We start from the raw sequence: 25,986 nt of genomic DNA on the forward strand, positions 1-25,986 counted from the left end.
CAGTGGCCAAGGTGGCTGTTGATAGCCACAGAAGGGAGAGGTTATGTGTGGGTGCTGATGTCCACAGAAGGGGGTTATGTGTGGGTGCTGATGTCCACAGAAGGGGGTTATGTGTGGGTGCTGATGTCTGCAGAAGGGGGTTATGTGTGGGTGCTGATGTCCACAGAAGGGGGTTATGTGTGGGTGCTGATGTCCGCAGAAGGGGGTTATGTGTGTGTGCTGCTGTCCACAGAAGGGAGAGGTTATGTGTGGGTGCTGATGTCTGCAGAAGGGGGTTATGTGTGGGTGCTGATGTCCACAGAAGGGGGTTATGTATGGGTGCTGATGTCCACAGAAGGGGGTTATGTGTGGGTGCTGATGTCCGCAGAAAGGAGGCTATGTGTGTGTGCTGATGTCCACAGAAGGGAGAGGTTATGTGTGGGTGCTGATGTCCGCAGAAGGGGGTTATGTATGGGTGCTGATGTCCACAGAAGGGAGGCTATGTGTGGGTGCTGATGTCCACAGAAGGGAGAGGTTATGTGTGGGTGCTGATGCCCACAGAAGGTGGTTATGTATGTGTGCTGATGTCCACAGAAGGGGGTTATGTGTTTGTGCTGCTGTCCATAGAAGGGAGAGGTTATGTGTGGGTGCTGATGTCCACAGAAGGGGGGTTATGTGTGGGTGCTGATGTCCACAGAAGGGGGTTATGTGTGGGTGCTGATGTCCACAGAAGGGGGTTATGTGTGGGTGCTGATGTCCACAGAAGGGGGTTATGTGTGGGTGCTGATGTCCACAGAAGGGGGTTATGTGTGGGTGCTGATGTCCACATGTCACTATGTGGGGAAGAGGAGCAGCGCTGTTGTTATGAAATAGACCTTGTTTCAAGGTCCAGGATGTTTCTTTCAGCAAACATGCAGTGCTCTGGCCCAAGGCTGCATTAACTTAATGCTGGTACCAAACAACTTGTACAGTGAATGCCTTCAGTCTCAGATTAGATATGGTTGAGTATTTCTGAACAAGAAACCAATGAGCTTGTAGCCAAACATCATGCACCAAAACGTGCACCTGTGTGGGTGCTTGCAGCTCCTGGAAACCACAGCCAGGTATGTTGGATTGAATTCCATCCTCTGGGTACTCACCATGGCTTTTTTTCTGGTTGCTACACTAAGATGCCTCCACAAAAAGCAATTTAAGGGAGAAAGGGTTTACAGTGAGAAGACATGGCATCGTGTCACAGAAGACACCAGAAACCTCAAGAGAAGTGGGGTCAGGCTATAAAACTTCAAGGCCTTTCTTCATCCGCCCACTACTTCCAGTGAAGCTCAGTCTTCTATAGATTCCACAACCTTCCCAAACACGTGTGCAAACACATAAGCCTACAGGGTACATTTCGCATTCAAAGCTCAATCATATTAGATTCTGCAGATCCATTCATGTTCCACTCACAACAAGATCCTATGGCAGGACCTAGAAGAAGGCCCTGGTGATGGAAACACCATCGTTATAGTCTCGGTTTGTTGGGGGGAGGGGTGGAAAGGCATGGGCAGGTTACAGCCAAGACAGCTATGGGAGAGGCTGGCAAGATAAAGAAAACCAAAACAGAGCACTTTGTCTCCCTCTCTTCCCTCTCTCCTCCTCTTTCTCTTCCTTTTCTTCCTCTTCCTCCTCCTCCTCCTCCTCCTTCTTCTCTCTCTCTCCCCACCCTCCCTCCCACTCCCCCACCCAGCCTGTTGACTTCAGAACCCTAGTGAGCTGCTGACTCGGGAAGATGGTGGGCAGCCACGTCTGTCACACTAGACCAAGTTCTGTGTTCACTCCACACGCACAGGCATCGGGGAGCACAAGAACGGAAGGGAGACACAAAACAGGGAGCAGTGGCCTTGGACCTGGTCCCCGCCCACCCCAGATGGGGATGACGACTTAAGCAGAACTTGAAGAAGATAGAATCTGTATTCCAGAATAGTGCAGTGCTTGCACCATTGAGCTTCTGAATCCTGTGTTAATCAAGTAACCAGGAAGTCTGGGGTGGTGTCATGACAACCAGGAAGAACAAAGAAACTCCAGGGTCCAGCTGAGTATCTTCTGAGCCAACCTCGAGTCAGCCTGGCCTTGCACATTTCTCCATGGAGCCTCTTTGCAACCCAAGCTGTGGCTCACACTGCAGAAGCAGAAGGCCTTCATTCATTACTACCAGCTGGAGAACAGCAGAGCAGCCCTGGGGATGCAGGCCATGAATTCATCCCTGACGCATCTCATAGGAAGCCCGGTGGGACACACCAGAAAAATGCTGTCTTTTCGTTATCAAACTCCAGTGTCCATCTACAGCCTGAAATCTAGCATGTCATTCATTCACCCATTTGAGAATTAATGATGGTTGGTACTGGGGGGGGGGGCAGGGGTGGGAGACAAGGGTGACAAAGCTGAACAAGCCAGTCTTTACCTCGGCATAGTTTTGCTGGAGACATGGAGATGTAAGAAATTAGGTAATATTGTAAGACAGAGGATGACAAAATATTAAGCTTGCTGTGTTTAAAACCGGCAGGGCCATCTCTATAACTGTGGGTCCCATTCTTTCTGTGAGTTTTCAATTTGCAGCACAAAGTCCTTGAAGGACATGTATAATTGAGAGGCAGCAGAAGAGGAATGGAGGCCCTTCATGGCCTGAGATGTGTGCAAAGCTTATGGAGAAGGTGGAACTGCAGAAGAGACGGTGATGGAGGTTACAGTAAGCGTGGGCCAGACTGCTCCTGAAGGCCGGCCTTCATGCTTCGAGATGATGGGAAACTGAGAAAGGTTTTGATGAAGGAGTGCTATGATGCAATTGATGCTGGGTGGAGAGTCACATCACCAAAGCACTCCATACACAACGTGGCGCTCACCATGAGCTGTCATGATGAATCCATATAGGCTTCCTCATTAGAACATAAGTGTGATTGAGACACTGTACCCAAGATGGAACCTTACATAAAGCCAAGGCAATAAAGCAGAGATATATATGCATGAAGTAGAAACCAGTACAAGCATTCATTAAAAACCACACTGTAGGTTCACCTGCAAAGGAAATGATGGTGGTATGCCATAGAGACAGTGTCATGCTCACATCCACTGCACTGCTACTTACAACTGCCAAAAAGCCAGAATCAAGCTATGTGCCCATCAGTGGATGAGGAGATAAAGAAATCATGGCATATACAGAGAGATGAATACCACCCAGCTACGAATACCACCCAGCTATGAAACCCTGTCATTTGTACAGTACAGTGGACAGGAGGGTATCAGGTTGGGTGAATTAAACCATACATACAGGTCAGATATGATGTGATCTCACTCATCTATGGCATCTACAATCATAGATGTCATAGAAGTTGAAAACAGATATTCCTGGAGGCTGGGGAGGGCAGAGACAAGGGATGAAAAAAGGGTGAAATTTAAAGTTAGGTAAGAAGGGAAAAAATAGTGTTTTACTCAAAGCAACCAGAAAAGAGAAAAATCTGAATATATTTACCATGCTTAATGTGGTGTTTATGCTATAGGCCATGACAACTATTATACAGCATAGGGATGAGTTGAAACATCACAATGTATGCATAAATTAAAGATTTTGAAAGACAAAGGAACCAGAAACCTGAATTTATCAGTTTCGAGTTTCATGAACAGCATTATGTACCAGTGACAGAATTTAGAAGCAAACAGATGTTAAAGTCCAAGAAAAACTGTAAATTCTCATATTTCTATTAAATTAGGAATCCAGAGTCTCCCCAGAAAAAAATGTGTAAGGTCGGGATGACTGTAATCAGTTTAAGAGACGATCAGCAGGCTTCAGAGAAAACGGTTCCCTTTTCTTCTTTGTTGTCATGGTACCAACCAGACTCCTTGGCTAGCTGCTTGCTTACTTGAATGGGTAAATAAATAAGTCAGGAGGAGGAAAGCAGTTTAGAGAGCCAGTCAGGAGAGCACCAATGCTGCCCAACCATGATTTAGTGAGGGTAGTAGCCAGCAGGAAGGACAGACATGATAAGGGAGAGTTTGTCCCTTGTCAAAAGGACATTTGACTGGATATAGGGAAACTGAACTTTAAAGTCTGGAATCTTGGTATCTTAAAGACAAGAAAGAGGCTGTCATTGTTGAGCAGATTTGTTTTAAGTCTAAGAGAGAGAAGGCTTGGAAGGCACAACAATGATATGGGAGTCACACTGACTTCGAATTTGGGAGTTAAAGATCAGCTCAGAGGGTGCTTTCATTAGACGATCATTAAAATTATTATTTCTATGGGGGCTGTAAAGATGGCTCAATGGTTATGAGCATTTACTGTTCAGTCATAATTATTGGAGCTCTGTTCCCAATACCCATGTCAGGTGGCTCACAAATACCTGTAACTTTAGTTCCAAAGGATCCAAAGTCTCTTCTAGCCTCTGAGCACACCTGAGCACACATATGTACATATGCTAATGCTGACACATACATAGACATATGCATAGACATGCAAACAAATCAAATCAAAACATCTTCAAAATAGTTTTCATTACATAGGTGAGAATATGTGCCCTAGGAATTTGAGGGACATGTTCCTAAGAAAGCCAGTCAGAGAATCAAGGTGGGTTAATTTGTGTGAAGATGGAATGACAGCCAGTGAGCATCAGGAGGGGTGTGTGTACCTGAGAAGGGATGGGTCTCAGGAAAAGAGAGTACAGAAAGAAAGAACAGGCAAACATGGCCCCAACCAATATCAACAACTAATAGTCACTGGGTGTTGAATGCATGTCAGCATGTCAGACATTGTCTTAGGGGTGTTTACACATGGTATATAATTATGTGTGTATGTATATATAAATATATATAATTATACATAATGCATACAAATATATGTATATGTACATATATATTTATACACACATACACTCATATACACGAATGCTCTGTGGGTTAGAGGGTCCCTATTTTATAGAAGAATGAAGGCCAGAGAGGAGGAGAAGTTTGCTTAAGGCCAAACAGTGAGTGGCAGAGGCAGGACATGACTTGCTGTAAATTCAGCCTGCACTGTTCTTCACTGAGGACTGGGGATGGGGAAACAGCCTGAGACAGATTATTCCAGGGATAAAAGAAAGATGCCACAAGGACATGAAGGACAACAGGAGTGTGCAAAAACTCCGATCCCTACCTTCCCTGGTGACAACATTGCCTGGTGCCCCCTATTATTTGATTAGCCATCAAAGGAATTGCCTTCCCAAGTTGCTAGCTCTGCCTGGAAGCCCTTCTGTCCAAAGAACGTCAAGTCTTTTCTGGGGTTTTATTCCTGCATCTTACATGGCTGGTTATTATGAGGAGCAGCTGAGATGGAAACCATTCCAACAGGCTTCTCTGAAAAAGACTGAAAAAGCACATGAGACACCTGACTTCACTGGATATTGTGGTGAAGGGACATCTGTGGTGGAGGGACATCTGTGGTGGAGGGACATCTGTGGTGGAGGGACATCTGTGGTGGAGGAACAACTATGGTGAAGGGACATCTGTGCTGGAGCAACATCTGTGGTAGACACTGTGCTGAAGGGACATCTCCTTAATCCATCTTAAGATAGCCTGAAGATGATCCCCAACAGGGCAGTTTCTAAAAGCAGGCCCATAGCTGCCTTGAATCAACCACAGACTGACAGATGTTTTTCTGAGAATATTTTTAACCCTTTGGAGCGTTTCAAGAGCCAAATAATATTCATTTCCCGTTACTTAAAGCAGGTGAAAACTTATTTCTCTTGCTATTCTATTTCATTAAATCTATATATCTGCTGCTTCACATTGCTACAAAAAAGCAGCATTGTGTCAAGCAGTACACTGTCAGAACTGCAGTATATCAAGGTTGCCCAAAATATCAGCCTAGAGCTGATACAATATTGTCTTGATTCAGTCAAAGATCAAGCAACAAAATAAGTTTAAATTTAGATAGAAAGTCAAAGACGATTTTGCCAAATTTCATTTTATGCACTGAGAACTGGAAGTCAGGGAGGCGAAGAGACCTGTTTCATGCCTTCTAGGTAACATATGATAATATCTCTGTTATCTGTGATAGACTCTGTGATAAAAATAGGTTAAAAATTCAGTTTTGAGCTTCCAGTAAGTTATTCCTAAATTCACTAAAATTACAACACTACTCGTAATGGAATAAAAACTATTCCATTGCAAATGGATAGTTACAATTATTTATCAACTCGTTTTAAAATAGATTAGTATCTGTAATGGTTTGACTTGGTGGGAAGGGCAAACAGTCTGTTAGCAGCAAACACAGTGTAAGTGCTGTAGTTTATGTTGCTTGTCGGGCTCCCAGGGAGGCTGCACTGCTGAGAAAGGGTGTGTTCTTCCCTTTCTGCAAACACCGGAAATCACCAGCTTGTTTTCTTGCTTGAGCTTTAGGTATTGCTAAACATAGTCCTCCTTGCTGCCAGGTTTTACACAGAAATTATTTATGAGAGTGGGGGGACAGGTGGCTCAGTGGGTAGGGTGCCTGCTGAGAGTTGGGGGGATGGACAGCTCAGTGGGTAGGGTACCTGCTGAGAGTGGGGGGATGGATGCTCAGTGGGTAGGGTGCCTGCTGAGAGTGGGGGGATGGATGCTCAGTGGGTAGGGTGCCTGCTGAGAATGGGGGGACAGACGGCTCAGTGGGTAGGGTGCCTACCACATAAGCATGGACTCCTTACCCCTAAGTTCACAAATGTCTAGTCGGTTAAATTATCCTGGCTGAAAGTGGGTTGTTAAACTTCTCAGGATATTTTCCTAAAGTACTGTGGCACTTCCATCTAGCATCTCACCTGCTTTAACTGGTTTTTAAGTTTTTCAAATTCCTCCTTGCCCACTGTGTCAGCAGTACTGGGAAACTCCCAGGTTCTTCTGACCAACAGTTAGGTTCTGAGTGAGCGCTCTGGCTTTTCTCCCTGTCTGAACATTGAATCTCGGTTCCTAAGCTTCCTATGATTAAGCCCAGACATCCCAAAGAGGCTCATGCCTGATTACTGACTGACTAGTTGACTCAGGCGGGGCTCACAGTTGTGGTTTTAAAGTCTTAGGATAGTTCATGACTCCTTTTTCTCTCAACTTCCTTACAAGGTCTCCCGCCCAGAGGAGCAGGCAGACGCCAGGCAGTGAGTGGCTGAAGGCATGATGAAGGGATCTTTCTTGGAGAGTGAGCCATTACTATAATGGAGAGCGGAACGGGGTCGCCAAAGGTGCATACGGTTCTGACTCTAACGCCCAGTTCCAGCCATGGGCTGTTATCTGAAAAGAATTCTTTGTAGTTAAGATGGAGAGACCCTAGTCTGCGGATATTAAGCCGGCCTGCTTGCTGTCCTTAGAGCAAATAAAGAAGGATGATCACAGAGAGGCGAGCGTCTTGTAGAGAGAGATATAAGAGGAAAATGAGTGATGGGACAGAGATTGGAGTGACATGGCCACCAGCTGAGGAACACTGGCAGCTGCAGGAGCAGAAGGGGAGCGCATGAACCAGGTTCGTCCGTAGAGCTTCCCCTTGGACTCAGATTTCTGCCAATACAACTGAGGGAGGCTAAATCTGAGTTGTCTGTCAGAGCAGCCACAGGATGGTGGTGTGTCTGCCCTCAAGCCGGGGTCACTGAGGCCTGTCCCAGACCAGAGCCCAATCCATACATGATGTTTATATGAGGGTGAGAGGGCTGGATGGTACATTTTTGTTTAAATTAGTAGTTAACATATAAAGTCACAGAGGGTTTCTTACGTCATCTCCATACATAATTACTTTGGAAGTCTACCCACCCCCCCCACCCCATCTTCTCCCTCCCATCGATCCCTGCCTGGCTTGTGCCCTCTCTCTGCAGGAATCGCCTTCTGCTGCTGTCCATGTGTTCTGTTGTTCTCCCCACTCCTCTCTCTGAACGCCTTGCCTCCTGTCTCGTGCCACCCCAGGTCCATGACCCACACCCTGTCTCTCTCACGTAAACTTCACAAGCTAGGGTCCACATGTGAGAAGGAGTGGCAGTCTGTCTGTCTGAGCCTGGGTTACCTCGTGTAACATTGTATGAGAAGGAGTGTGCAGTCTGTTGGTCTGAGCCTGGGTCACCTCGTGTAATATTGTATGAGGAGTGGCAGTCTGTCTGTCTGAGCCTGGGTCACCTCATGTAATATTGTATTTCCCAGCTCTATTCATTTACCTGCAAATGTTATAATCTCATTTTTCTTTATGGCTGAATAAAATTCTAGTATGTATATGTACCAGCTTTTATAGTCCATTCATCTATCGCACGCATCCAGGCTGATTCCATTTCCGTGCTGACCGTGTGCCTTCTCTTGCATAAGCCTGGTTGGCCTACATGCCAGATACACCCATTTTCCTGCTATAAAACCTCAGTTGAACTTTCCCCAGCCTTTTCTTGGGGTCTAAATCCTAGTCTTTTCCCCTGTGGCTACTTCCCATCTCTGATGAGATTAAACTTGTCACCTGGGAACAGGTGACACAGTCTTCACTCTAGTGGGAACTCAGTTAAACCTTCAGCTATATTCCAGGAGAACTTCATCCTTCTGGTGGTTGATTGTCAAATTGACAGGACCTGGGGTCACCCAGGAGACCTAGGCATGTGGGGCATAGGCTATCTAGTTAAATGAGGTATGAGCCCCCCTACCCCCAAGCATTGAATAAAAGGGAGAAAGCAGGTCAAGCACTGGCTGTCACTAATCCCTGCTTCCTGGCTGCAGATATGTAGGATCGGGCACTTCAGGGTCCATCCACTCTGTCTTCCCTGGCATAATGAACTGTGTCCCCAAACTGAGGACTCCTTTCTCTTTTAACTTACTTTTCCCAGGGCATTTTAACAAATAACTAATGCAGCCCCATTTCTCGGCTGTTGTGCACTGGACCACAGTGGTGGCCAGCCCTGCCTGGCTCCCGACTCCCAACAAATCCTGCTTTGGAGGCCTGTGATGGTTCATTTTGTCAATTTGACATAGTCTAGAATCACCTGGGAAGGGAGTCAAGGGGGCGTTGTCTAGATTATATTGAAGTCCCTTTCCAGATGATTCTACATCTAGAAACAATCAATGCCAACCATTAAGACAGTGAGGCATGGCACATACACATAGCACAATCCTACTGTGACAACATGCTGGAATGCACGGGCAAGGCTGCTTCTGCCTGGCTGCCCTGAGTCGACGTGGACCAACCAACCTGTCCACCAAAATCTCTTGCTGGGAAGCTCCTCCCTGATTCCAGCACAGTGCACAAGTGGGAAGAGAAGAATGACAATGACTACTGTGTGCCAATGGCATCTGGTTGTCCCACGACAGGATTGGCACACTTGTGCACCATAGCTCACCTGCACTGCCCGCTGTCCCTGTCACACTCAGAGATGGCCGCCTCAATGGTGCCCTTCCTGGAGCAGTTGCAGATGTCACAGCCAGCCACAGGGTGGAAGTTGAAGGAATTCATCTCACAGACCTCACACTGGGGCCTGATTGTGTGGGGCGGGCAGAGACACTTCCCTGTCATCTCTTCACAAAGGCGTCTGCCACAATTACAAGCTGCCAAGGGATAAAGAGACACTGGATGAGAGTTGGACTACAGAAACGGTAGGGATTTCCATAAGTTCCCCAGTAGTCTGGGGGAAATGGTTTCCTTTTCCTTCTGTATGGACATCATTGTCCATGGTGATCTGAACCTATCATAGCAAGTGAGGCAGCTGGAGTAACTGGCTCCAGGTTACATACTCTATGAACCAACTGGGCTGCTGTCCCCCCAATCTATCACGGGTCTGCTGTTCATCAGAAGGCTCTGCAAGTAGGGACGACTGTTCGGGACATTCTGAAGCAGCTCCCCGGCTTCCCAGAGTACTCAGGTCCAGGGTCAGCATACTGTGCAGTAGTGAGAATGTTTATCCAGACAAAGACTGGTCCCCTTGTGTTTCTCTGTCTGCACACCTATGTCTCTCATTGCCACTTACAGCATGGGCAGACCCAGGGCATCAGGCCACAGGTTGGTTCTTAAGTAAACATGCAATGGTTTCTAAGTTAGTGAGTAATATGTCCAAGAGACCTTGAATGTCCCATCTAAACTCAGGCTTCACTGGGCCACACAGCCTGAAAGTGCGTCTGCTAGGAATGAGCTGCTCACGTGCCACCTATATACACTCACATTTATGTTTATGTTTATATTATTTATAGCCTAGAGCCTTGCTGCTCAGAGTAGTTTGTAGACATGTGGCATGAGATAGCCTGGATATTTTTAAAAGTGCAGAGTTTTAGGCCCAGACTAGGTCTCTTGAATCAGCCATAAGCCCTCAAGTGAGTATCTAAACTGATGCCATTTGAGAAGTCCTGACATACACAGGCATCATGCTCTGGGGGCCAGAGGGGGCTTCGGAAGCTGGGCAGCTCTCACTTACGTTTGCAATGTGGAAACCCATAGTGGCCTGTTGCGCAGCGGGTGCATTGCCTCCCGATGACATTGGGCCGGCAAGGGCACTGCCCACCCTCAGGACTACAGTGGTGGCCGGCAGTTCCATCAGGGTGGCACTCACAGGGTATGGCACCGTTATGGTAAACAGCTACCAGGGCCCTTGCAGAATTCTTACAGAATCCAGAGGCTGCCTGGGGACTGTGGGAACAAAATGACTCCTGATGATTACCTGGGGTGTGTCCGTCCCAGCCCCCCTTTCCTATCAGTTTCACCTGCTAGCATCTTTTGGGGGTGACACTGATCACTGAGTTTTAGAAGAAGTGGAAAATGACCTTATTATAGAATCAGCCAGTGACAGTCACCCTTCCCCCAACATCTGCCCCAGGAGAAGACATCACAGGGATGACTAATGGAAACTTCGGTGATGGAAGAGCTCCAGGGTGGACTGACTATGTGGTGTATGAGTGACAGCTGTGGAAGATGGTGAGGACAAGATGATATTTCATCTCAACCCTGTGACCTCCCGACCAATAAGGCAGCTGAGGCACCTTAGCTGTTGGTGACATTCCAGAGGATGAGGAGCAAGGTGTGGACAAGAAGTCATTCACATCCACTGTGGGTTAGCTCTGTGGCCTTTGTTTTTGCTATCACTGTACAAAAAGGGTCTGTCTGTCTTCTCTGGAGTGCCTGGCTCCTTGTAGAAGCATCTAAGGCCCTGGGTTCCACAGCAGAGCTTGTGTTGGGGCTAACATGCTCTTAGCACTCAGGGATGAGAGAAGACAGAGCACAGAAGGCACAGTCCCCACTAGAGACGTGAGCAGAGATCTGGGCTATGTCCTTGTCAGTGAAGACACCCTGTGTGGCATCTTTTAGGATACACGACAGTGAAGAGTCATGGGCAAGGAAGTCTCCTAACCGGTCGCTAATCCCAAGTTGAGGGTAGGCCTCTGCTGTGTTCAGGGTTGTGTGTGGTCACCTTGTCCAGATGGTACATGGCAAGGACTCTTATAGTGTGCTGGGCACAGAGGAAGGACATCACCTTCCTGAGACCCCAGACTCGCATTATTTTCCTAGCTGGTGAGAAGGGGCAGACTCCAGGCCAGTCTCTCTCCAGACCTCACTCTGGCTGAGAATGCAAGCACACCCATGCATGCCAGAGCAGAGCCTTCCCACAAAATGACACTTACTTAATATAAAAGCTATCTCCTCCACAACTGCTGATGAACTCAGAGGACTTGTCCACTGACGTTTTGTGAAGTAGTTGGTAGTCATAATTCTCTGCAGGTACCACAAGAACCCGGGCCTAAAAGAAAGCCATCGACCTGTGTTTAGATTTACAACAGGCATGCTTGTGACTGGCCAGTGAAGGAATAGAGAACCACATCCCTTCCTGTTTATCAAATGCCAAGAAGGAACTTATGAAGGAACTGTAGCCACAAATGCAAGGGAGGTTGAAGGAGGCGGGGTTAAAGGCCAAATGCGCATTGCATCTCTGGGACACAGTGAGCACAGGTGGCTCCTGAAGCACCTGCCTAGGAATAAGGAACAGCAGTGTCAAGCAGCAGTTGGTTCAAGGTTTCTTGAGGATGAGCAGGGCCTCTGGTTCTCCAGGGACCATCACTTTTATTTTTAAAGGTAAGCAAACTGAAGTTTCAAAACCAGCAGGGAGTCTAATATTGTAGCTTGCCTAGTACTTGGGGGGTTAAATGAGAATGACTTGTGTGTTTGAATATATGATCACTGGTGGGTAGCACTGTTGGGGAAGGATTAGGAGGCGTGGCCTTGTTGGACGATGTATATCACTGGAGGTTGGCTTTGAGAACCCAGCTTGTATGAACAGTTCCCCACTCCATCTTCCTGTTTCCTGATTATGGCTGATAATGTAAGCTTTTGGCTCCAGTCACCATGCCTGCTGCCTGCCACTGTGCCTGCCTCCAGGATGGTTGTTTATGCTGTGGAAACGAGAAGTGCAAATAAACCTTTCCTTCTATACATTAACCTGGTCATAGTGTATTTAACATAGCAACAGAAGCAATACAGTGTATCTTATGGAATAACTGTAGTATGATTCCGTGATCCACCTGTACATGTCAAGCCGTGGCACCTGCAAACCCTGCAGGAACAGTTTATGTTTCCAAGAACTGCTTTCCAACTTGTAGCTGACAGAGAGGCCATTGCTCTCCTGTGTTCCGTGAACATCTGCTGAGCGCCACATGTCAGGCAGTGTTCTAGGTCCAGAGGTATAAAATGAATACCCTATGCTCTGGAATGATAGCATCCCCAGAGAGCAGGAGGAGTCATAAGCACGGCACTGGAGGACCACAGAGCAAAATCCAGCAAACTCTTGCTGGTTCTCTAGACATCCTTAAGGAACAGGTGAATAAACTCTATGCCAAGCTCACTGGTCAGCAGGATTTGACAAAAGTTAGTAGAAGATGAGCACAAGAAAACCTGCTGACATTGCCAAAAATGGCTGAACTATGAGCTTTTGAATGATGATTATGGTCAAAGAAGGGAAGCAGGGAGCACAGGCAGCAGAGGACATGGGTGAACAATGTCTTAGCAGCAGCTAGGAAGGCCTGTGGATTCCAGAGCAAAGCACATGAAAACCAGAATGAGGGGAATGGACCAGGGAGACGCAGGAAAACAGAGCAAGGCACCTGGACCACAGTAAGCAGGTTCAATAAAATGAACAGCAGGAGAGACTCCGGAAGCAGGTCAGGTGGGGTAAGAGGGGACTCCTGGTGGTCAGATACTGCCTGGAGTTCAGGCAAGATCCAGGGTGAACTCAGAAGCAAGGCTGCTGCTCCCTCAAATCAGAGAACAGCCTCAGAGGGAATGGATGGTGTCCATGGATAAATGACACAGGGATCTCAGAGTGGAACCTGGGGCATAGCTCATATAGACACTGGGTTAAGGAAAATCACTAATGGGGCACAGGAGAGTGACAGAAAGCAGCAAGGACTGTAAGGGCAAGGAGTAAGCGGAGGCTGGGGGACAGGTGAGCGCTTACATTGTTCCTATCCTCCTGACTTTGGTTGTCACATGGTTTCATCTTTATGGGTTTGTAACACACAAACACATTCTTGCAAATCAACTTTTTCACAAATAGGGTTAATTCCTTGAAAACAGTATTGCCAGGAGCCTAACCCACAATGGCTGATCAAGGAGCAAACTGAAGGCAAGCAGAACCCACCAATGTTAAGGACTTTCCATCTGGAATCTTCACCGTCACAGCTACCTCTGCTTCTGAGATGTCAAACTCCACCTGGCTGTCAGAGATCACTTGGTCCCGGCAGCCAAGTACGTGGGGACAAAATGAAGCAAGGAAGGAACCTGGGAAGGGAGAGGCGCTGTCACACAGCTGGCTGCAAGGGTGGGACAGCTCATGTCCTGGAACATGCTCACAGCTGCTCACCTGACCACTGTCTTCCTCCTTCCACAATCACCTCGGTGGGAAACCCTGGGTGATCTGCTTGATAAAAATGGATGACAAAGACGTGTCGGCCCAGGTGTGGTATGAGTCCTCTCAGGGTTACTTGACTCTAAGGAGGGAAAAGGGGTGGGGGTGGGGGGGAGAAAAAAACTTTAAAACTGAAAAGCACTGAATAATTAGGACATGAGATGTTGCTACAGTTGGTTCCACCAAAACTCAGTGTTAGCCCCAGCCTGCCTTCAGTGCCTCAGCCACATCACCACCACCATCAAATGTGATGTGCATCATACCCTTCAAAAGGTCCCCACCATCACAGCGCTGTCTCCTGTCTCTCCGTCCATCTCTGTGTGTGTCTGTGTTTATCTGTGTGTGTTTCTGTGTCTCTGGCTCTGTCTCTCTTTCACAGAAGTGGTCTTTCTCTTCCACTGCACAGTAAATCTCTTACATGAGTTCTATTGCACGGTGTGATCTTTGCAGCGTACCTTGCCCTGACCCACCAAGGCACTGTGCTACATAAACTCGGACGTTGATGCCTGTGACGTGGTAAAGACACCCTGGTGGCTACACACCCTCCACTTGGGGGTCTGAGTGAGAGCTCCAAAGCCTTGGGAATGAAAAATGTTCTGTTTCCCAGGAAGATGAACAAGGCTCCTCAGGGGAGCCACAAACAATAGGCCATTAATCAATAACAGTCCTGACATTGGACAGGAAGAAGGGTGAGTCTGGGGCTGAGTCAGTCCTGGACACTTAGCTGGAGGAGACAACAAACCCAGAGCTGAGCTGGTTTCCAAAATTCTTCAAGGCCTCACCAAACATAGAGGCCTTAGTGACCTATCAAAATTGTACTAATGTCACCGCTTTGTCCCCTACCAATCATATTAGAGGTTAACTAATCCTTCTGGAAAATTCCCCCAGCCCTGCATGGAAGGGGCCTGTGAGTGCCTTAGTGGCCATTTTGATGAGTGGCTGACCCCCCACATGCTGGTATTTTGTGCAGAGTCTGGGGTCCTCCTTCAGCAAGTCTTGGGCCGTAACAAGAGCCACATTGGGAGCTAGCACATATCTCCAGTCCACCTGAGAGACTCACTTTCTGGCTCACCTATTGCTGCACACCCTACCCAAAGATAGCACTTGGTAAGTTTTCCCTTTGGTTGGCATAAATGTTTCCTTGGATCCAAGGAAGCAGCCTTTGAGTGTTTGACAACCCTATGGTATTGGAGGCAGCTACAGTCTTTAAAGCTACAGTTGACCCTCTCCGATGACCCCCACCTCTGACCATTTCCTTGGGGAGTCTATCTAAGTAGGTTTTTGTTTTTTTTTTTTTCTGTTTTAGCTCAGTTTCTGCCTTTTGGCTTCATCTGAAAGTCCTGTTACCAGGGGCCATGATTCCTTGGGCGTTTTAGGCCTGGCCCTGTTCGCTGAGGTGACTACCCATCGAATGGCTTTTGCTTTTCTCTTTAATTCCCTAAAGTCCTGGAAATGCCTTGGACTTCAGGCCTTGGTCACCTGGCTCCCTTCAATGCCTCTCGGAGAGACTCCAACGCTCCACCTAGCACCTGACTCAAGGGCCTCTAGACTCATCTACAGCTCATATGGCCTCAATAACACAATTAAGTGAATAAAAATGGCTGCCCAGCAGCACCCTAGGTCCCAATGTTATTATGGACTTCTACAGGGAAACATTCCCCATTCCCTGTTTCTTATTCTTCACTCTAAGCCTTGTTTTTGTTTCTGGTTTTTTGTTTTTTCTGTTCCTCCACCCCTCCACACACACTGTGTAAATGTCCTGCCTTTAAGTTAAGGTTAATGGATATCTAAGTTTGTTGCAAAGCAGGAGCTGCAATCAGACCTGGGGGGGGGGGGGCAGCAGCAAAGGAGCAGGCCCCCCACCGCAGCACATCCCTGTTCTCCCCTGCAGTGTCCACTGCAACCCAAGCTGCTGCTCTAACTCTCCTAGGGTATGCACAGATGGTTTTTTTGTAAATTTGATTCCAAATTCTAGAGTTTAATTCTTCAGCTGCTGGTTCCCTCTGGCCTGCTGTGCACCTCGGTGCTTCTCAGCTCCTGCAGCCTGCTGAGCCTCTGGCCTGGGGCACTTACAAGGATGCCTTCCTTCCCACCTGCTCTCTTGCCTTTCTTGTTCCCTCAGGGGCCACAGTCACAGGCAGCAGCTTGGAACTCTTTCTTCTTTCCTTGCTTGCTCCTGCTCTGTCTCCCTTTGTGCCCTCTGGATCCATACTTTGTGAATTTCCTTGCCTCCTCCTAGAAACTGCCTGCCTAAAGTCCCTCAGCTTCTTGGAACCCTCCCTAGGTGGAGTTCCCACTTGTCCTTTAACCATTCTTCTCCTTGTTCTATGCATGAGTGTCTCTCTGGCTCCTTGAGCCAGCTTCTACGCCCTTGGAGCTTCTACTGTGTGGACAACACTCTCTCAGTTCCAGCCTTCTACACACATATGGCTCTCTCTACTAAAGACACTTGCTGGTCCATTTTCTCCCTTTCCTCGTAAGCCCCTGACCATCTGTCTCTGGCTCCAGCCTGTAGTGTAGTCCCATAACTTCGGCTTTCAGCCCTCTCTTGGAGCTAATTAGAACACACCCACATGGCACTCCATACTCTCTCTCTCTCTCTCTCTCTCTCTCTCTCTCTCTCTCTTTTCATCCAAGGATAGATATAGATGATATAGATATAGATGATATAGATATAGATATGAATATAACAACAGCTTGGCCTCAGTACAGATCAATGGCAAAAATTAAGACACTTGATTTCCAAGTTTTCTCAGATTTTGCAACAACTTTTGCCACAGGAACAAATGATCCCAAAGTCTCTTATCTCTAAGGTTCTACTTTCCACTCTTAAAAATCATTTGTTTTTATCATACAGTTTCTGTGGTCTACTCTCAGAAAAATCTCTTGAGATTATGCTATAAACTCTATGTCATGATGTGTAAATTCATTGGGTATGGTTTAAAATCTATAGTCTGTAACAAAAGTTGGTTTTAAACTTGTAACAAAAGGCTTATAATTAATAATCTATATATAAAAGGCTTATAATTAACAATCTATATTTGGGTACAACTCTTGTTTAGTGTGTGTGTGTGTAAGTTGATTATAACTTTGTGTGTATATGTATATTAACTTGGATTCAATTCTCATTCATTAAAAAATCTTTATAGATAGATATATTAGATAAATAGATAGATGATAGATAGATGATAGATAGATGATAGATAGATAGATAGATAGACAGACAGACCGACCGACCGACCCACTTGGAAGCATGTTTTTAAGGAGCAGCTGTGTGGCTTTCCTCTACCTTGGTGAGTGAGCTCATCAGGATGTGGCAGCCACATGGCTGGCGGCCATGTATAAGAAGGTGAAGCATACTTGGCTTGTGACTTAACCATCATTGTCAGACGACCACATGTTATAAAGCAACAACTGTGAAACTTCTTAGTCCTAATGAGTTCTTTGTTTATCATCGTATCACCGTTTAGACTAAGGAACCTAAAAATACTTTGGACTGTTAAGGACTTTTGTGTGATGATAAAAATGTAACGTTATAATTGCTACAACATGCTATATATGTAATTCAACTCTAATTTAAATATATTCTATATGGTGATGAAGTTTTGAGGATATAAAGATGTTTCAGGTTAAGGAAAGCTGACGTAGAGTTTACATCTAACACTTAACATCTTTGCTAACTGTTCCAACACCAAGATGCTAGAAAATTAAGATAAATAACAATATATTTGATAAATAAGGTATATTGTGGGAGATTTTAAGACCACTTCTAGAAACTTGGCAAGGATTTGACATTGGGCCAGGACAGAAGTAAGCTTAGGCAGGAATCTGACTTTGGGCTAGGACAAGGAAGTAGGCTCAGATATCTCGGGCGTCCTGAAAGCCCCTAGAAACAGTGATCACAGGACTTTGTTTATCACCTTGTTTGTTCTTTAACCTAGAACTAACTTTATTTGCATATACGTAAAATGGAATAAAAACAGACTGGGAAAAAATAAACCCACTTCAACCTCAGCACTGTAGTTTAGACATGCTACAGTGCTGTCTAAACTGTCTTTTCCTTTTTCATCCTCACTCCCTCCCTGGAGAGCCCACTGACTGACTGGGCTGGCACAACCCTCTGGGGCATGGGCTCGCCTTCTGCAGGCAGCTACCTTAGCCGCTGCGCCACCGCTGGCTTGCTGCATCTTTTCTTTATAAATGAACCAGCCTCTGGTATCCTGCGACAGCAACAATACAAACAAGCTAAAAACTAAAACAAGCTAGGTGTTTAAAACGGCAACCACTATATTCCTAAAGAAGCCTTCACAGGATTGTTTATAGCAGCTTTAATTTGCAATCACATCAATTAGATGCAAAACAAATGTTCACCTACAGAATGGCGAAACTGAGGCACAACCATACATTTATTGGGAATTAGGGGAGTAGGTTTGGTTAATCGTGTTGAAAACTGGTGTATTTATCAAACCCAAACACACGACATAGCAGCTAAATGTCTGGGTACATTTCCCAACAGAAATGCACAATGTTTGCCAAAGGGCTATCCAAGCATGCAGCCAGCTGTGCCACTCAGTCAGTACAGTGTACAAAGGAGTCTGCTTCCATTTGTGAGGAAGCTTTCAGTCACATGACCAATCTTCCTGCACTCCTTCCCCAGATCAGACCACACACCCTGCAGAGAGCTGATAGGTGACTCAGACCTTGGAACTCTTATGTAGTGGAGTTCCTCCCCATTGCAGCTGCAGGCTATGCCTGCCCCTTCCCTGCTGCCCTGAGTTACAGCCAGACTCTCCTCAGAGCCTTCCGGGAGCAAGACCACTTCCCCTGGCTCTTTGGAACCATAGGCTCTCCCCCCTCCCCTTTAAGGCCTTATATCATGCTGCCCATGGTATGCTGTAACTCTTCTGGCATGCTGTTAACTGAAGGGTCTGTCCTCTTCCCTCCTGGACCCCTGGCTATGCTATCCATGACGGCCATCTCTCCTGAGGAAGCTCTTCCTCCACCAGCCCGCAGGCTTGCTCTCCCATCTCAAGCTATGCAGTTGTAGCTGTCCTGATAAACCTCCTCTGTGGTGGCAGCCACCCTGGCTTCCGTCCCAGGAACCCTGTGACTCCTGTACTATTTATAGCAGTTACCACACTGTTTGCCTCACACCTGGGCAAGCTGGTAAGGAAACCCAGAGCCTACACCCTCTGTGTGGGTGGAAAGTTCAAACCACACAAGCTCCAGCCATGGGGAAGGGAGCCTCATTCTGGGCTGTACCCTTTCCCCAGTCCGCCCTCCCCCTGCACAATAGAACCCAGAGTTACACTCTCTCCTGAGTGACTACGCCCCTCTCTTTTAACTCAAAAACTACAGAAACCATATAGCACATAACAACTGGGAAAGTCCACTATCTTTCAGACAGTTTTGTCACACTTCTTTGTGCACTGGGGTGGGGCCATGAGTACCATGGAATGCATGTAGAGGCCAAGGACAACTTTTGGGAATCTGTTCTCTCCTTTTACCACATCCTAGGGATGGAACTCAGACATCAGGATGGTCAGCAAGTGCTTTGTTGGTTGTTTGTAACCTTGGTCTTGAAGGTTTAAAAAAGAAATCTAGCCTGGGATGAAGAGGATTTGAGTCCCGGCCTGAAAATGTGTATCCCAAACGAGCCCCCAGGTGATATGGGTACTGCTTGGTGGGGATGGGGTGTCACACTGTCACACTGAGGGGTATTCCTACCTGTGGTGCCTTCAGAGTAACTCCATTAGTAACATCTGCAGGAGAGGAAGGCTCATGAGGCAGGGGAGAGAAAGGGCCTCCACTTGTAGCATCCAGAATTAAGGCTGTTGGAGGAGTTTCATGGGCCAGGGAGACACAGGAAGCACTAAAAAAAAAAAAAAAAAAAAAAAAAAAAAAAAAAAAAAAAAAAAAAAAAAAAAAAAAAAAAAATAGAACACTTTAAAATATGGTTGTATTCCTGCAACATAACAAAACCCTGCATAATATTCATGGGCAAAGAAACAGACTTTGAATGCACACCAAGTGTCAAAGGAATCCCATATCCCATCAAGGAAAGCATGGAGTCTAGATACAACCGAGCTAGCACAGCCTGCTGGCCAAGCACATTCCAGGCAGCTGCTCAACTCAGGCAGTTAAAGTAGAAAGAAAATCTTAATTTTACAGTAAGGCATGCAAATTAGAAAACTATTCACACTTTCCTCTCCAGAAAAAAAACTTAGCTAATAAAATGAGACCAATATAAAAACATGACTCCTCTCTCTGTACCAATGCTGACATGAGAGGAGAGAGACAAATGCACATCATTGCTTTGTTTCACAGTTAAAATGGCAGTGTGCTGGGGTTCCGCGGTCCTGACCATGCACAGTGTGCTGGGGTTCTGCGGTCCTGACCATGCACAGTGTCCTGGGGTTCCATGGTCCTGACCATGCACGGTGTGCTGGGGTTGCACAACCCTGACCATGCATGGTGTGCTGGGGTTCCACAGCCCCGACCATGCACAGTGTGCTGGGGTTCCACAGCCCTGACCATGCACAGTGTGCTGGGGTTCCGCAGTCCCAACCATGTACGGTGTGCTGGGGTTCCACGGTCCCGACCATGCACGGTGTGCTGGGGTTCCACAGCCCCGACCATGCACGGTGTGCTGGGGTTCTGCAGTCCCAACCATGTACGGTGTGCTGGGGTTCCATGGTCCCGACCATGCACGGTGTGCTGGGGTTCCGCAGTCCTAACAATATGCACAAGGTTTCACAAATGAACCTTTTAATTATTTTTGGAGCTACAGCAAAACAACACCCCTGAAAGCCCCAAATAAGCCCTAATTAGATGGTGCTGATGCCATAGCTCCTAGGTGGATCATTATTTTTGTGGTTTTTCAAAAGAAGAGCCTAGATACGGAGATTAAAGGATTGGAACAAAGCAAACTCTCAGGACAGAACTTGGCAGACCTGCGCTCCAGGACCAAGCCTAACCACGTCCTTGGCTGTGTCTGTGTCTGTGCCATGATAGATAATGGAAGTGTGGGAAACTGACAGCTGGGAAGTTACTTAGCTGGACCATCTCTTCTTTTTCTTAAAATTTAAAAAAATAATTTGTGTGTATATGTATTTGTGCATATGAGTGCATGTCTACATGTATGTGGAGGTGTAAATGCCTGTGTGTATGAGCGGAAGCAAGAAGAGGACGTGAAGTGTTCTTCTCTACCTCATCGTGTTTGAGGCAGGGGCTCTCCCTGACCTTATGGTGCTTATGTCCTTTTGTCCAGGCTGGAAGCCAGCAAGCCCTAGCAATCCTCCTGTTGATGCCTGCCTCAGAGCTGGGCTTGCAGGTGCGTGCAGGATGCCCAGCTCAGCTAGTTACACGAATACACAACTCTGGTTGCCATGGCTACACAGCCAGCTCTCTTCACTGCTAAGCCAACTCTCTAGCCTGTGGCTCTTCTATTTTTAATATTCCATATTAAACACCAGTGCCTTGCCTTAAGTTGCAGTTAAGCAGATGTTGAACACCCCAAATCCCAAACCCCACATGCTCCAAAATCTGAAACTGTAGGGGGCTGGAGACTGTAGAACCCCACCCAGCACACTGTGCATGGTCAGGACTGCAGAACCCAGCACATTGTGCATGGTCGGGACTGCAGAACCCCAGCACACTGTGCAGAACCCCAGCACCAAGTAGAAAATTCCACTGGTAACCTCATGTAATCGATCATAATCCAAATAGAAACACATCCAATATAATGTATAAATAGGTTATGTTAAAAAAAAAAAAAAGCTGCATGTGATATATAATCCATTTCATGTTCAGACTTGGGCCTTATCCCCCAAGATATTTTATTATGTATTTGCAAATGCTCTCAAATTAAAAACAGTTAATGTCCCAAACATTGCAGAGAAGAGATCCCCAACCTGCATAAAGTTTCAGTCTTACATGTATTGTTCAGAGTATTGACAAGGAAGAAGAGAGGGAAACATTACCTTGGATCAGCACTCTGCCCATAGCTGGCAATGCAGTGGACTTGAGGTCTCAAATATTCAGTTGAGAATTCTTCAGCAGGTATAATACAAACGTGATACTATCAAGAAAGTAAGTAAAAACAACAATTACTGATTAAAAAAACTAATTGCTCCTCTACACTCTTTTAAAAGCAGTTACTAAGTGAAGAACTCACCCAGAAAATTTATGTTATGTTAAAGTAATAAAACTGCAGGTGGCAAGCATGTAGACCCGCCACAGGCAACAAATCCCTTTTTTGTTGTTGTTGTTGCACAGGATCACTAACTACATTGTTGTTGCAATGTTTCCCCAAATAAAGCACAAAATCAGAGGGATGTTCAGCTCTGTTCAGTGGGTTTTGGTGCCTTTTTTTTCTCTGTGACTTGGGGCTACTACTGCCCAAGGCTGATGATGTCTGAAATGCTTCAGGAGGAAGAGAGCAGGGAGTGGACAGCCAGAGAGCCTGCAGTTCAAAGACATGGCATCATCTGGAGAAGCTCCCTTCTCGAGAGGGTGTTTCAGCTCTCGGCCCACAATAACGCTGAAGGATTTGTCTCTGCCGCTAGTTTGGGGGCCACTTAAGAAACTCAGCCATTAAAGTGTCTTTTATTGCTTTTGAAATCAAACTATGTTATCTGTTTGATGGCAAAGTGGCTCAGCAGTAACAACAAAAATGTATGGACCATCACTGAGACTCGAGGCATCTATACGGTGCAGATGGACAATGTTCCTACCCCATGGAGCCTCCATTCTAGTCAGCCTGACCTTCAGTGACCTTGGGCTATTTTTCAAAGGGCAAATCCACACTTAAACTGAGATCCAGGATAATTTCCAAAAATGAAGAGGCTAGATTTGTGAAGGAAAATCATTATTTCATAGCAATAATTTTTAAAGTTTTATTTTAAACTATTCCTTAAACTTGAAGTTTTTACTTACTCCTGCTAGGCTAGGCACGAATATTTAAAGCACACTCCCCCTGGCAGTCCCCAGAGTTTGGTGCATGCTTACTGCCTGCAGTAACAGGAGGCTGTTTCACACTTAGGTAATCATAAGTCCCCTGAGATAGTTACGTAAATCTTCACAATGCTTTCCTAGGCAGATCCCACTGTTGATCTCAGCTCTGAGTAGTCAGGCTCCACCATCACATGGGTAGGTAAAATGTCATTTATCTGTCACCATTGGCATTTAAATTGTAGGGAAACTCATATTGAAATATTGAAACTTTATAACCAGTTATAAAGTTTAAACAAAGCATTCCAAGAAACTATATAGAATAGTAAGATGGACAGAAATTAAATGATAAAGTGTCATTTCTGTACCCAGACATAATAACAATAAAGTAGAAAAATAATGGTAAGAGGTACTTCATTTACATCAGTGATAAACAAAAGTTAATGACACCTTCGTATTTGATGGCTGAACTTTATGAGGTGGCATAAAGAAGGCTCAGACTGAGAAGAGTCAACTGTCCAAGTTGAATTTATATATATAAATTCAGTTGCAGCCCACATTTTGATAAGCTTTTGAGAAATACAGACAACAGAAGAAGGCTTTGCAAGTTCAGTGGGCTAGATGAAGGCATACCAGAAGGAAATGGGCCATGTGCACCTTGAGCTGGATGTCTGCATCTGCCAACAGCTCATACAGAGCCATACGACTCAGGCTGTCAATCACCACGCTCCTGCACAAAATGCTGCAAAGAGAACAGAGGTTTCTTAGCCTGACACTGCGTCCCCCTTGCCGTGCATCTGACCGCTGTTCTGCTTTCCCTCTTTATAACCAGGTGAACCAGAGTCAATTGTCCTGCATGAGAAGTCGAGTGGGGTTCAGCCTACTATGGTTTGAAGGATCCCTCAAATTCATTTTGGAATGTGGTCACCACTGTGATCTTTTAAAGATGGCTAGAGAGTGGAGGCTCAATCATAATTCAGATTGCCCACAAACGACCTTACCATACCCATCAGAAGGCACAGCTGGCTTTACAACATGGGGGAAGGACAAACCAGACTGTCTTCAGGCCAAGTCTGAGTCTGTTTTCTCCCTTAGTCCCTTCCAAGAACTTCTACCTCTGGTCTACACCTTCCACTCCAACGGGTGAGAGAGAAATTTGAAATTATTCTTAAAAAGTTACAGTTTTGCAACGTGGAATCTGGCTCTGGTGGTAAACATGCTTACATTCAGGAAGCATGCCTAAGACCATTTCCTTTGATGCATACAAAATGGAGCTGGTACAGGTTAACACAAATATGACCGCCTCTAATAAACACCTGACAGAATTTAGTCAAGGATACTTGGGTAAAGACTGAACAGAGATTAAAATATGCAAAGAATCGAGCACAGATTGGTGCACATATAGAGACTTGACCGTCTGCACGTAAGTGCAGTTGAAGCAGTCGAACTAGATTGAAGTGTCATCCTGGGATTCACTTGCATTTAGTTTTATCATCATCCTTTAAAAAAATTCTTCCTAAGAAACAGATGGCCATTGATTTATTCATTAAGGATCACCTCACTATGGAGAAAAGGGTTGATTGATCACCGCGTTATTCCAAAAAGTGGTGTTCCGTCACTATTTTGCTGAGATGTTGTCTTTCTAACAAAGTGGTTAGAAATCACTTAAGACACAGAGGAGGGTGTTCAAACCTCAGCAGGAGACAGTGCAATGCTGAGCAGACCTTTCACTTAAAATAAGCCTTTATGGGGGAAATAATTCTTGTGTTTTAGATTCCCACGCTTGTAGTCAATTCACTTTCATTTGACCCCTGTGACAACTGAAGCATTAAAAAAAGGAAATACCTTGGCCAGGTAAAAATATACAATGGGACTTTCCTGGGAGAGGCTAAGTATGAAGTAGGCAATCGTAGTCTAATATGCTGCTGTCCTAGAATTCTGATGATGGGTTTGCTAAACACTCTTAGTTGCTGTCACATGCTAACAGCTCTAGAACATTCAGTCTCCCTCAGTGCTAATCCAAAAACCTGCATGGCATCCTGCAAGCATCCTTTCTTTCTTTAGTTTTGTAATCCTTCTGCCATGCAGGCAGGATAGCACATGGCTATAACCCTAGCACCCAGGACATTGAGGCAGAAGGACCATGGATTTAAGATCACACTGGGTTACATAACAAGACCCTATCTTCCCAAAATATAAACTATCCCCAACTTGGGCATAGATGTTCTTGGAGCTCTTCTGAGGTCTAGAGAGTCACCAGAATAACTATGAATATTCCTTGGTCCCCTAGCTAACTTCTCTTAGATTCTGTGAAACGGGAATCAAGACTGTGATCTGAAAGATGCAAGGAGTCTAAAAGTTGGAACTGGAAACTGAGCTTGGATTGATAGAGGTTGCAGAAGGCCTGTGGCCGACACACCCAGGACTCCAGCATATCAGGGAGGGCCTACCCATCGGTACTGATGCCAACTGTACATGAAACTCATATTTTCAGATAGTGATAGATGGTTCTGAGAAACTACCTTAGGATCATTGCATGCCCTTAAATGCTCAGATACAGAGCTGAGGCTATAGGCCTAGTGGGAGAGTACTTGCTCAGCATGCACATGACACTGGGTTTGACCCTTAGCACCATATACAAATGCAAATATGACTCATTTTATTGTGATCTTTGTTCCATAAACAAAGTCCTCAGAATTGGATTTTAGGATCATTAGGAGCATAATTAACTCAGCAGACATCTGATCAGACCTTACGAAAGTGCCCACGTTACACTGCTAAAATCTACTCTTTGCATACATTTTTGTGTTTTCATTTCACATCCAGGAAAATGGTCAGCTACTTCAAGTTATCTTGAGTTTGACACAAAACAACATAAAAACCAGGTTAACAAAACACTGAAGGCCATGACTAAGAACTGGTGTGTTTACTGTAGATTTCTACCTGCTGTATCAAGGGACCACAACTTCGGGTGTCATTAATATTAAATTTACTCTCGTCTGCAAATATCCTTTGTGCAGATTCTTAAATTAAAGAATGCTCTTGAAATGTTATGCAAAGAAAATCATTTCCAATAAGCCCTTGCCAGTTAGCACTCTGGGGCAATAATGTCATTAGGGTAAATCTGAGTCTCCGCCGTTGCTTCTTGCTCAGAGCAATCACCAAGCACTAATTTGCTGGATTCTGA

At 45.8% G+C, this 25,986-nt stretch overlaps 1 protein-coding gene across 1 annotated transcript in view; it reads right to left on the reverse strand.

Moving 5' to 3' along the window:
• Positions 1–25,986, reverse strand: part of Lama3 (laminin subunit alpha 3) — a 237,054-nt gene that overhangs the window by 88,297 nt on the left and 122,771 nt on the right. The window contains exons 27-34 of the mRNA XM_034518463.2: positions 23,433–23,541; positions 21,830–21,927; positions 19,575–19,719; positions 13,803–13,929; positions 13,581–13,720; positions 11,572–11,687; positions 10,371–10,582; positions 9,306–9,510 (exon numbers count right to left, since the gene is read on the reverse strand). Of these exons, the coding sequence (XP_034374354.1) occupies positions 9,306–9,510; positions 10,371–10,582; positions 11,572–11,687; positions 13,581–13,720; positions 13,803–13,929; positions 19,575–19,719; positions 21,830–21,927; positions 23,433–23,541 (1,152 nt within the window). The remainder of the gene's footprint in view (positions 1–9,305; positions 9,511–10,370; positions 10,583–11,571; positions 11,688–13,580; positions 13,721–13,802; positions 13,930–19,574; positions 19,720–21,829; positions 21,928–23,432; positions 23,542–25,986) is intronic.

This window comes from Arvicanthis niloticus, chromosome 14 (genome assembly GCF_011762505.2).
Source record: "Arvicanthis niloticus isolate mArvNil1 chromosome 14, mArvNil1.pat.X, whole genome shotgun sequence".
Taxonomy (NCBI): Eukaryota; Metazoa; Chordata; class Mammalia; order Rodentia; family Muridae; genus Arvicanthis; species Arvicanthis niloticus.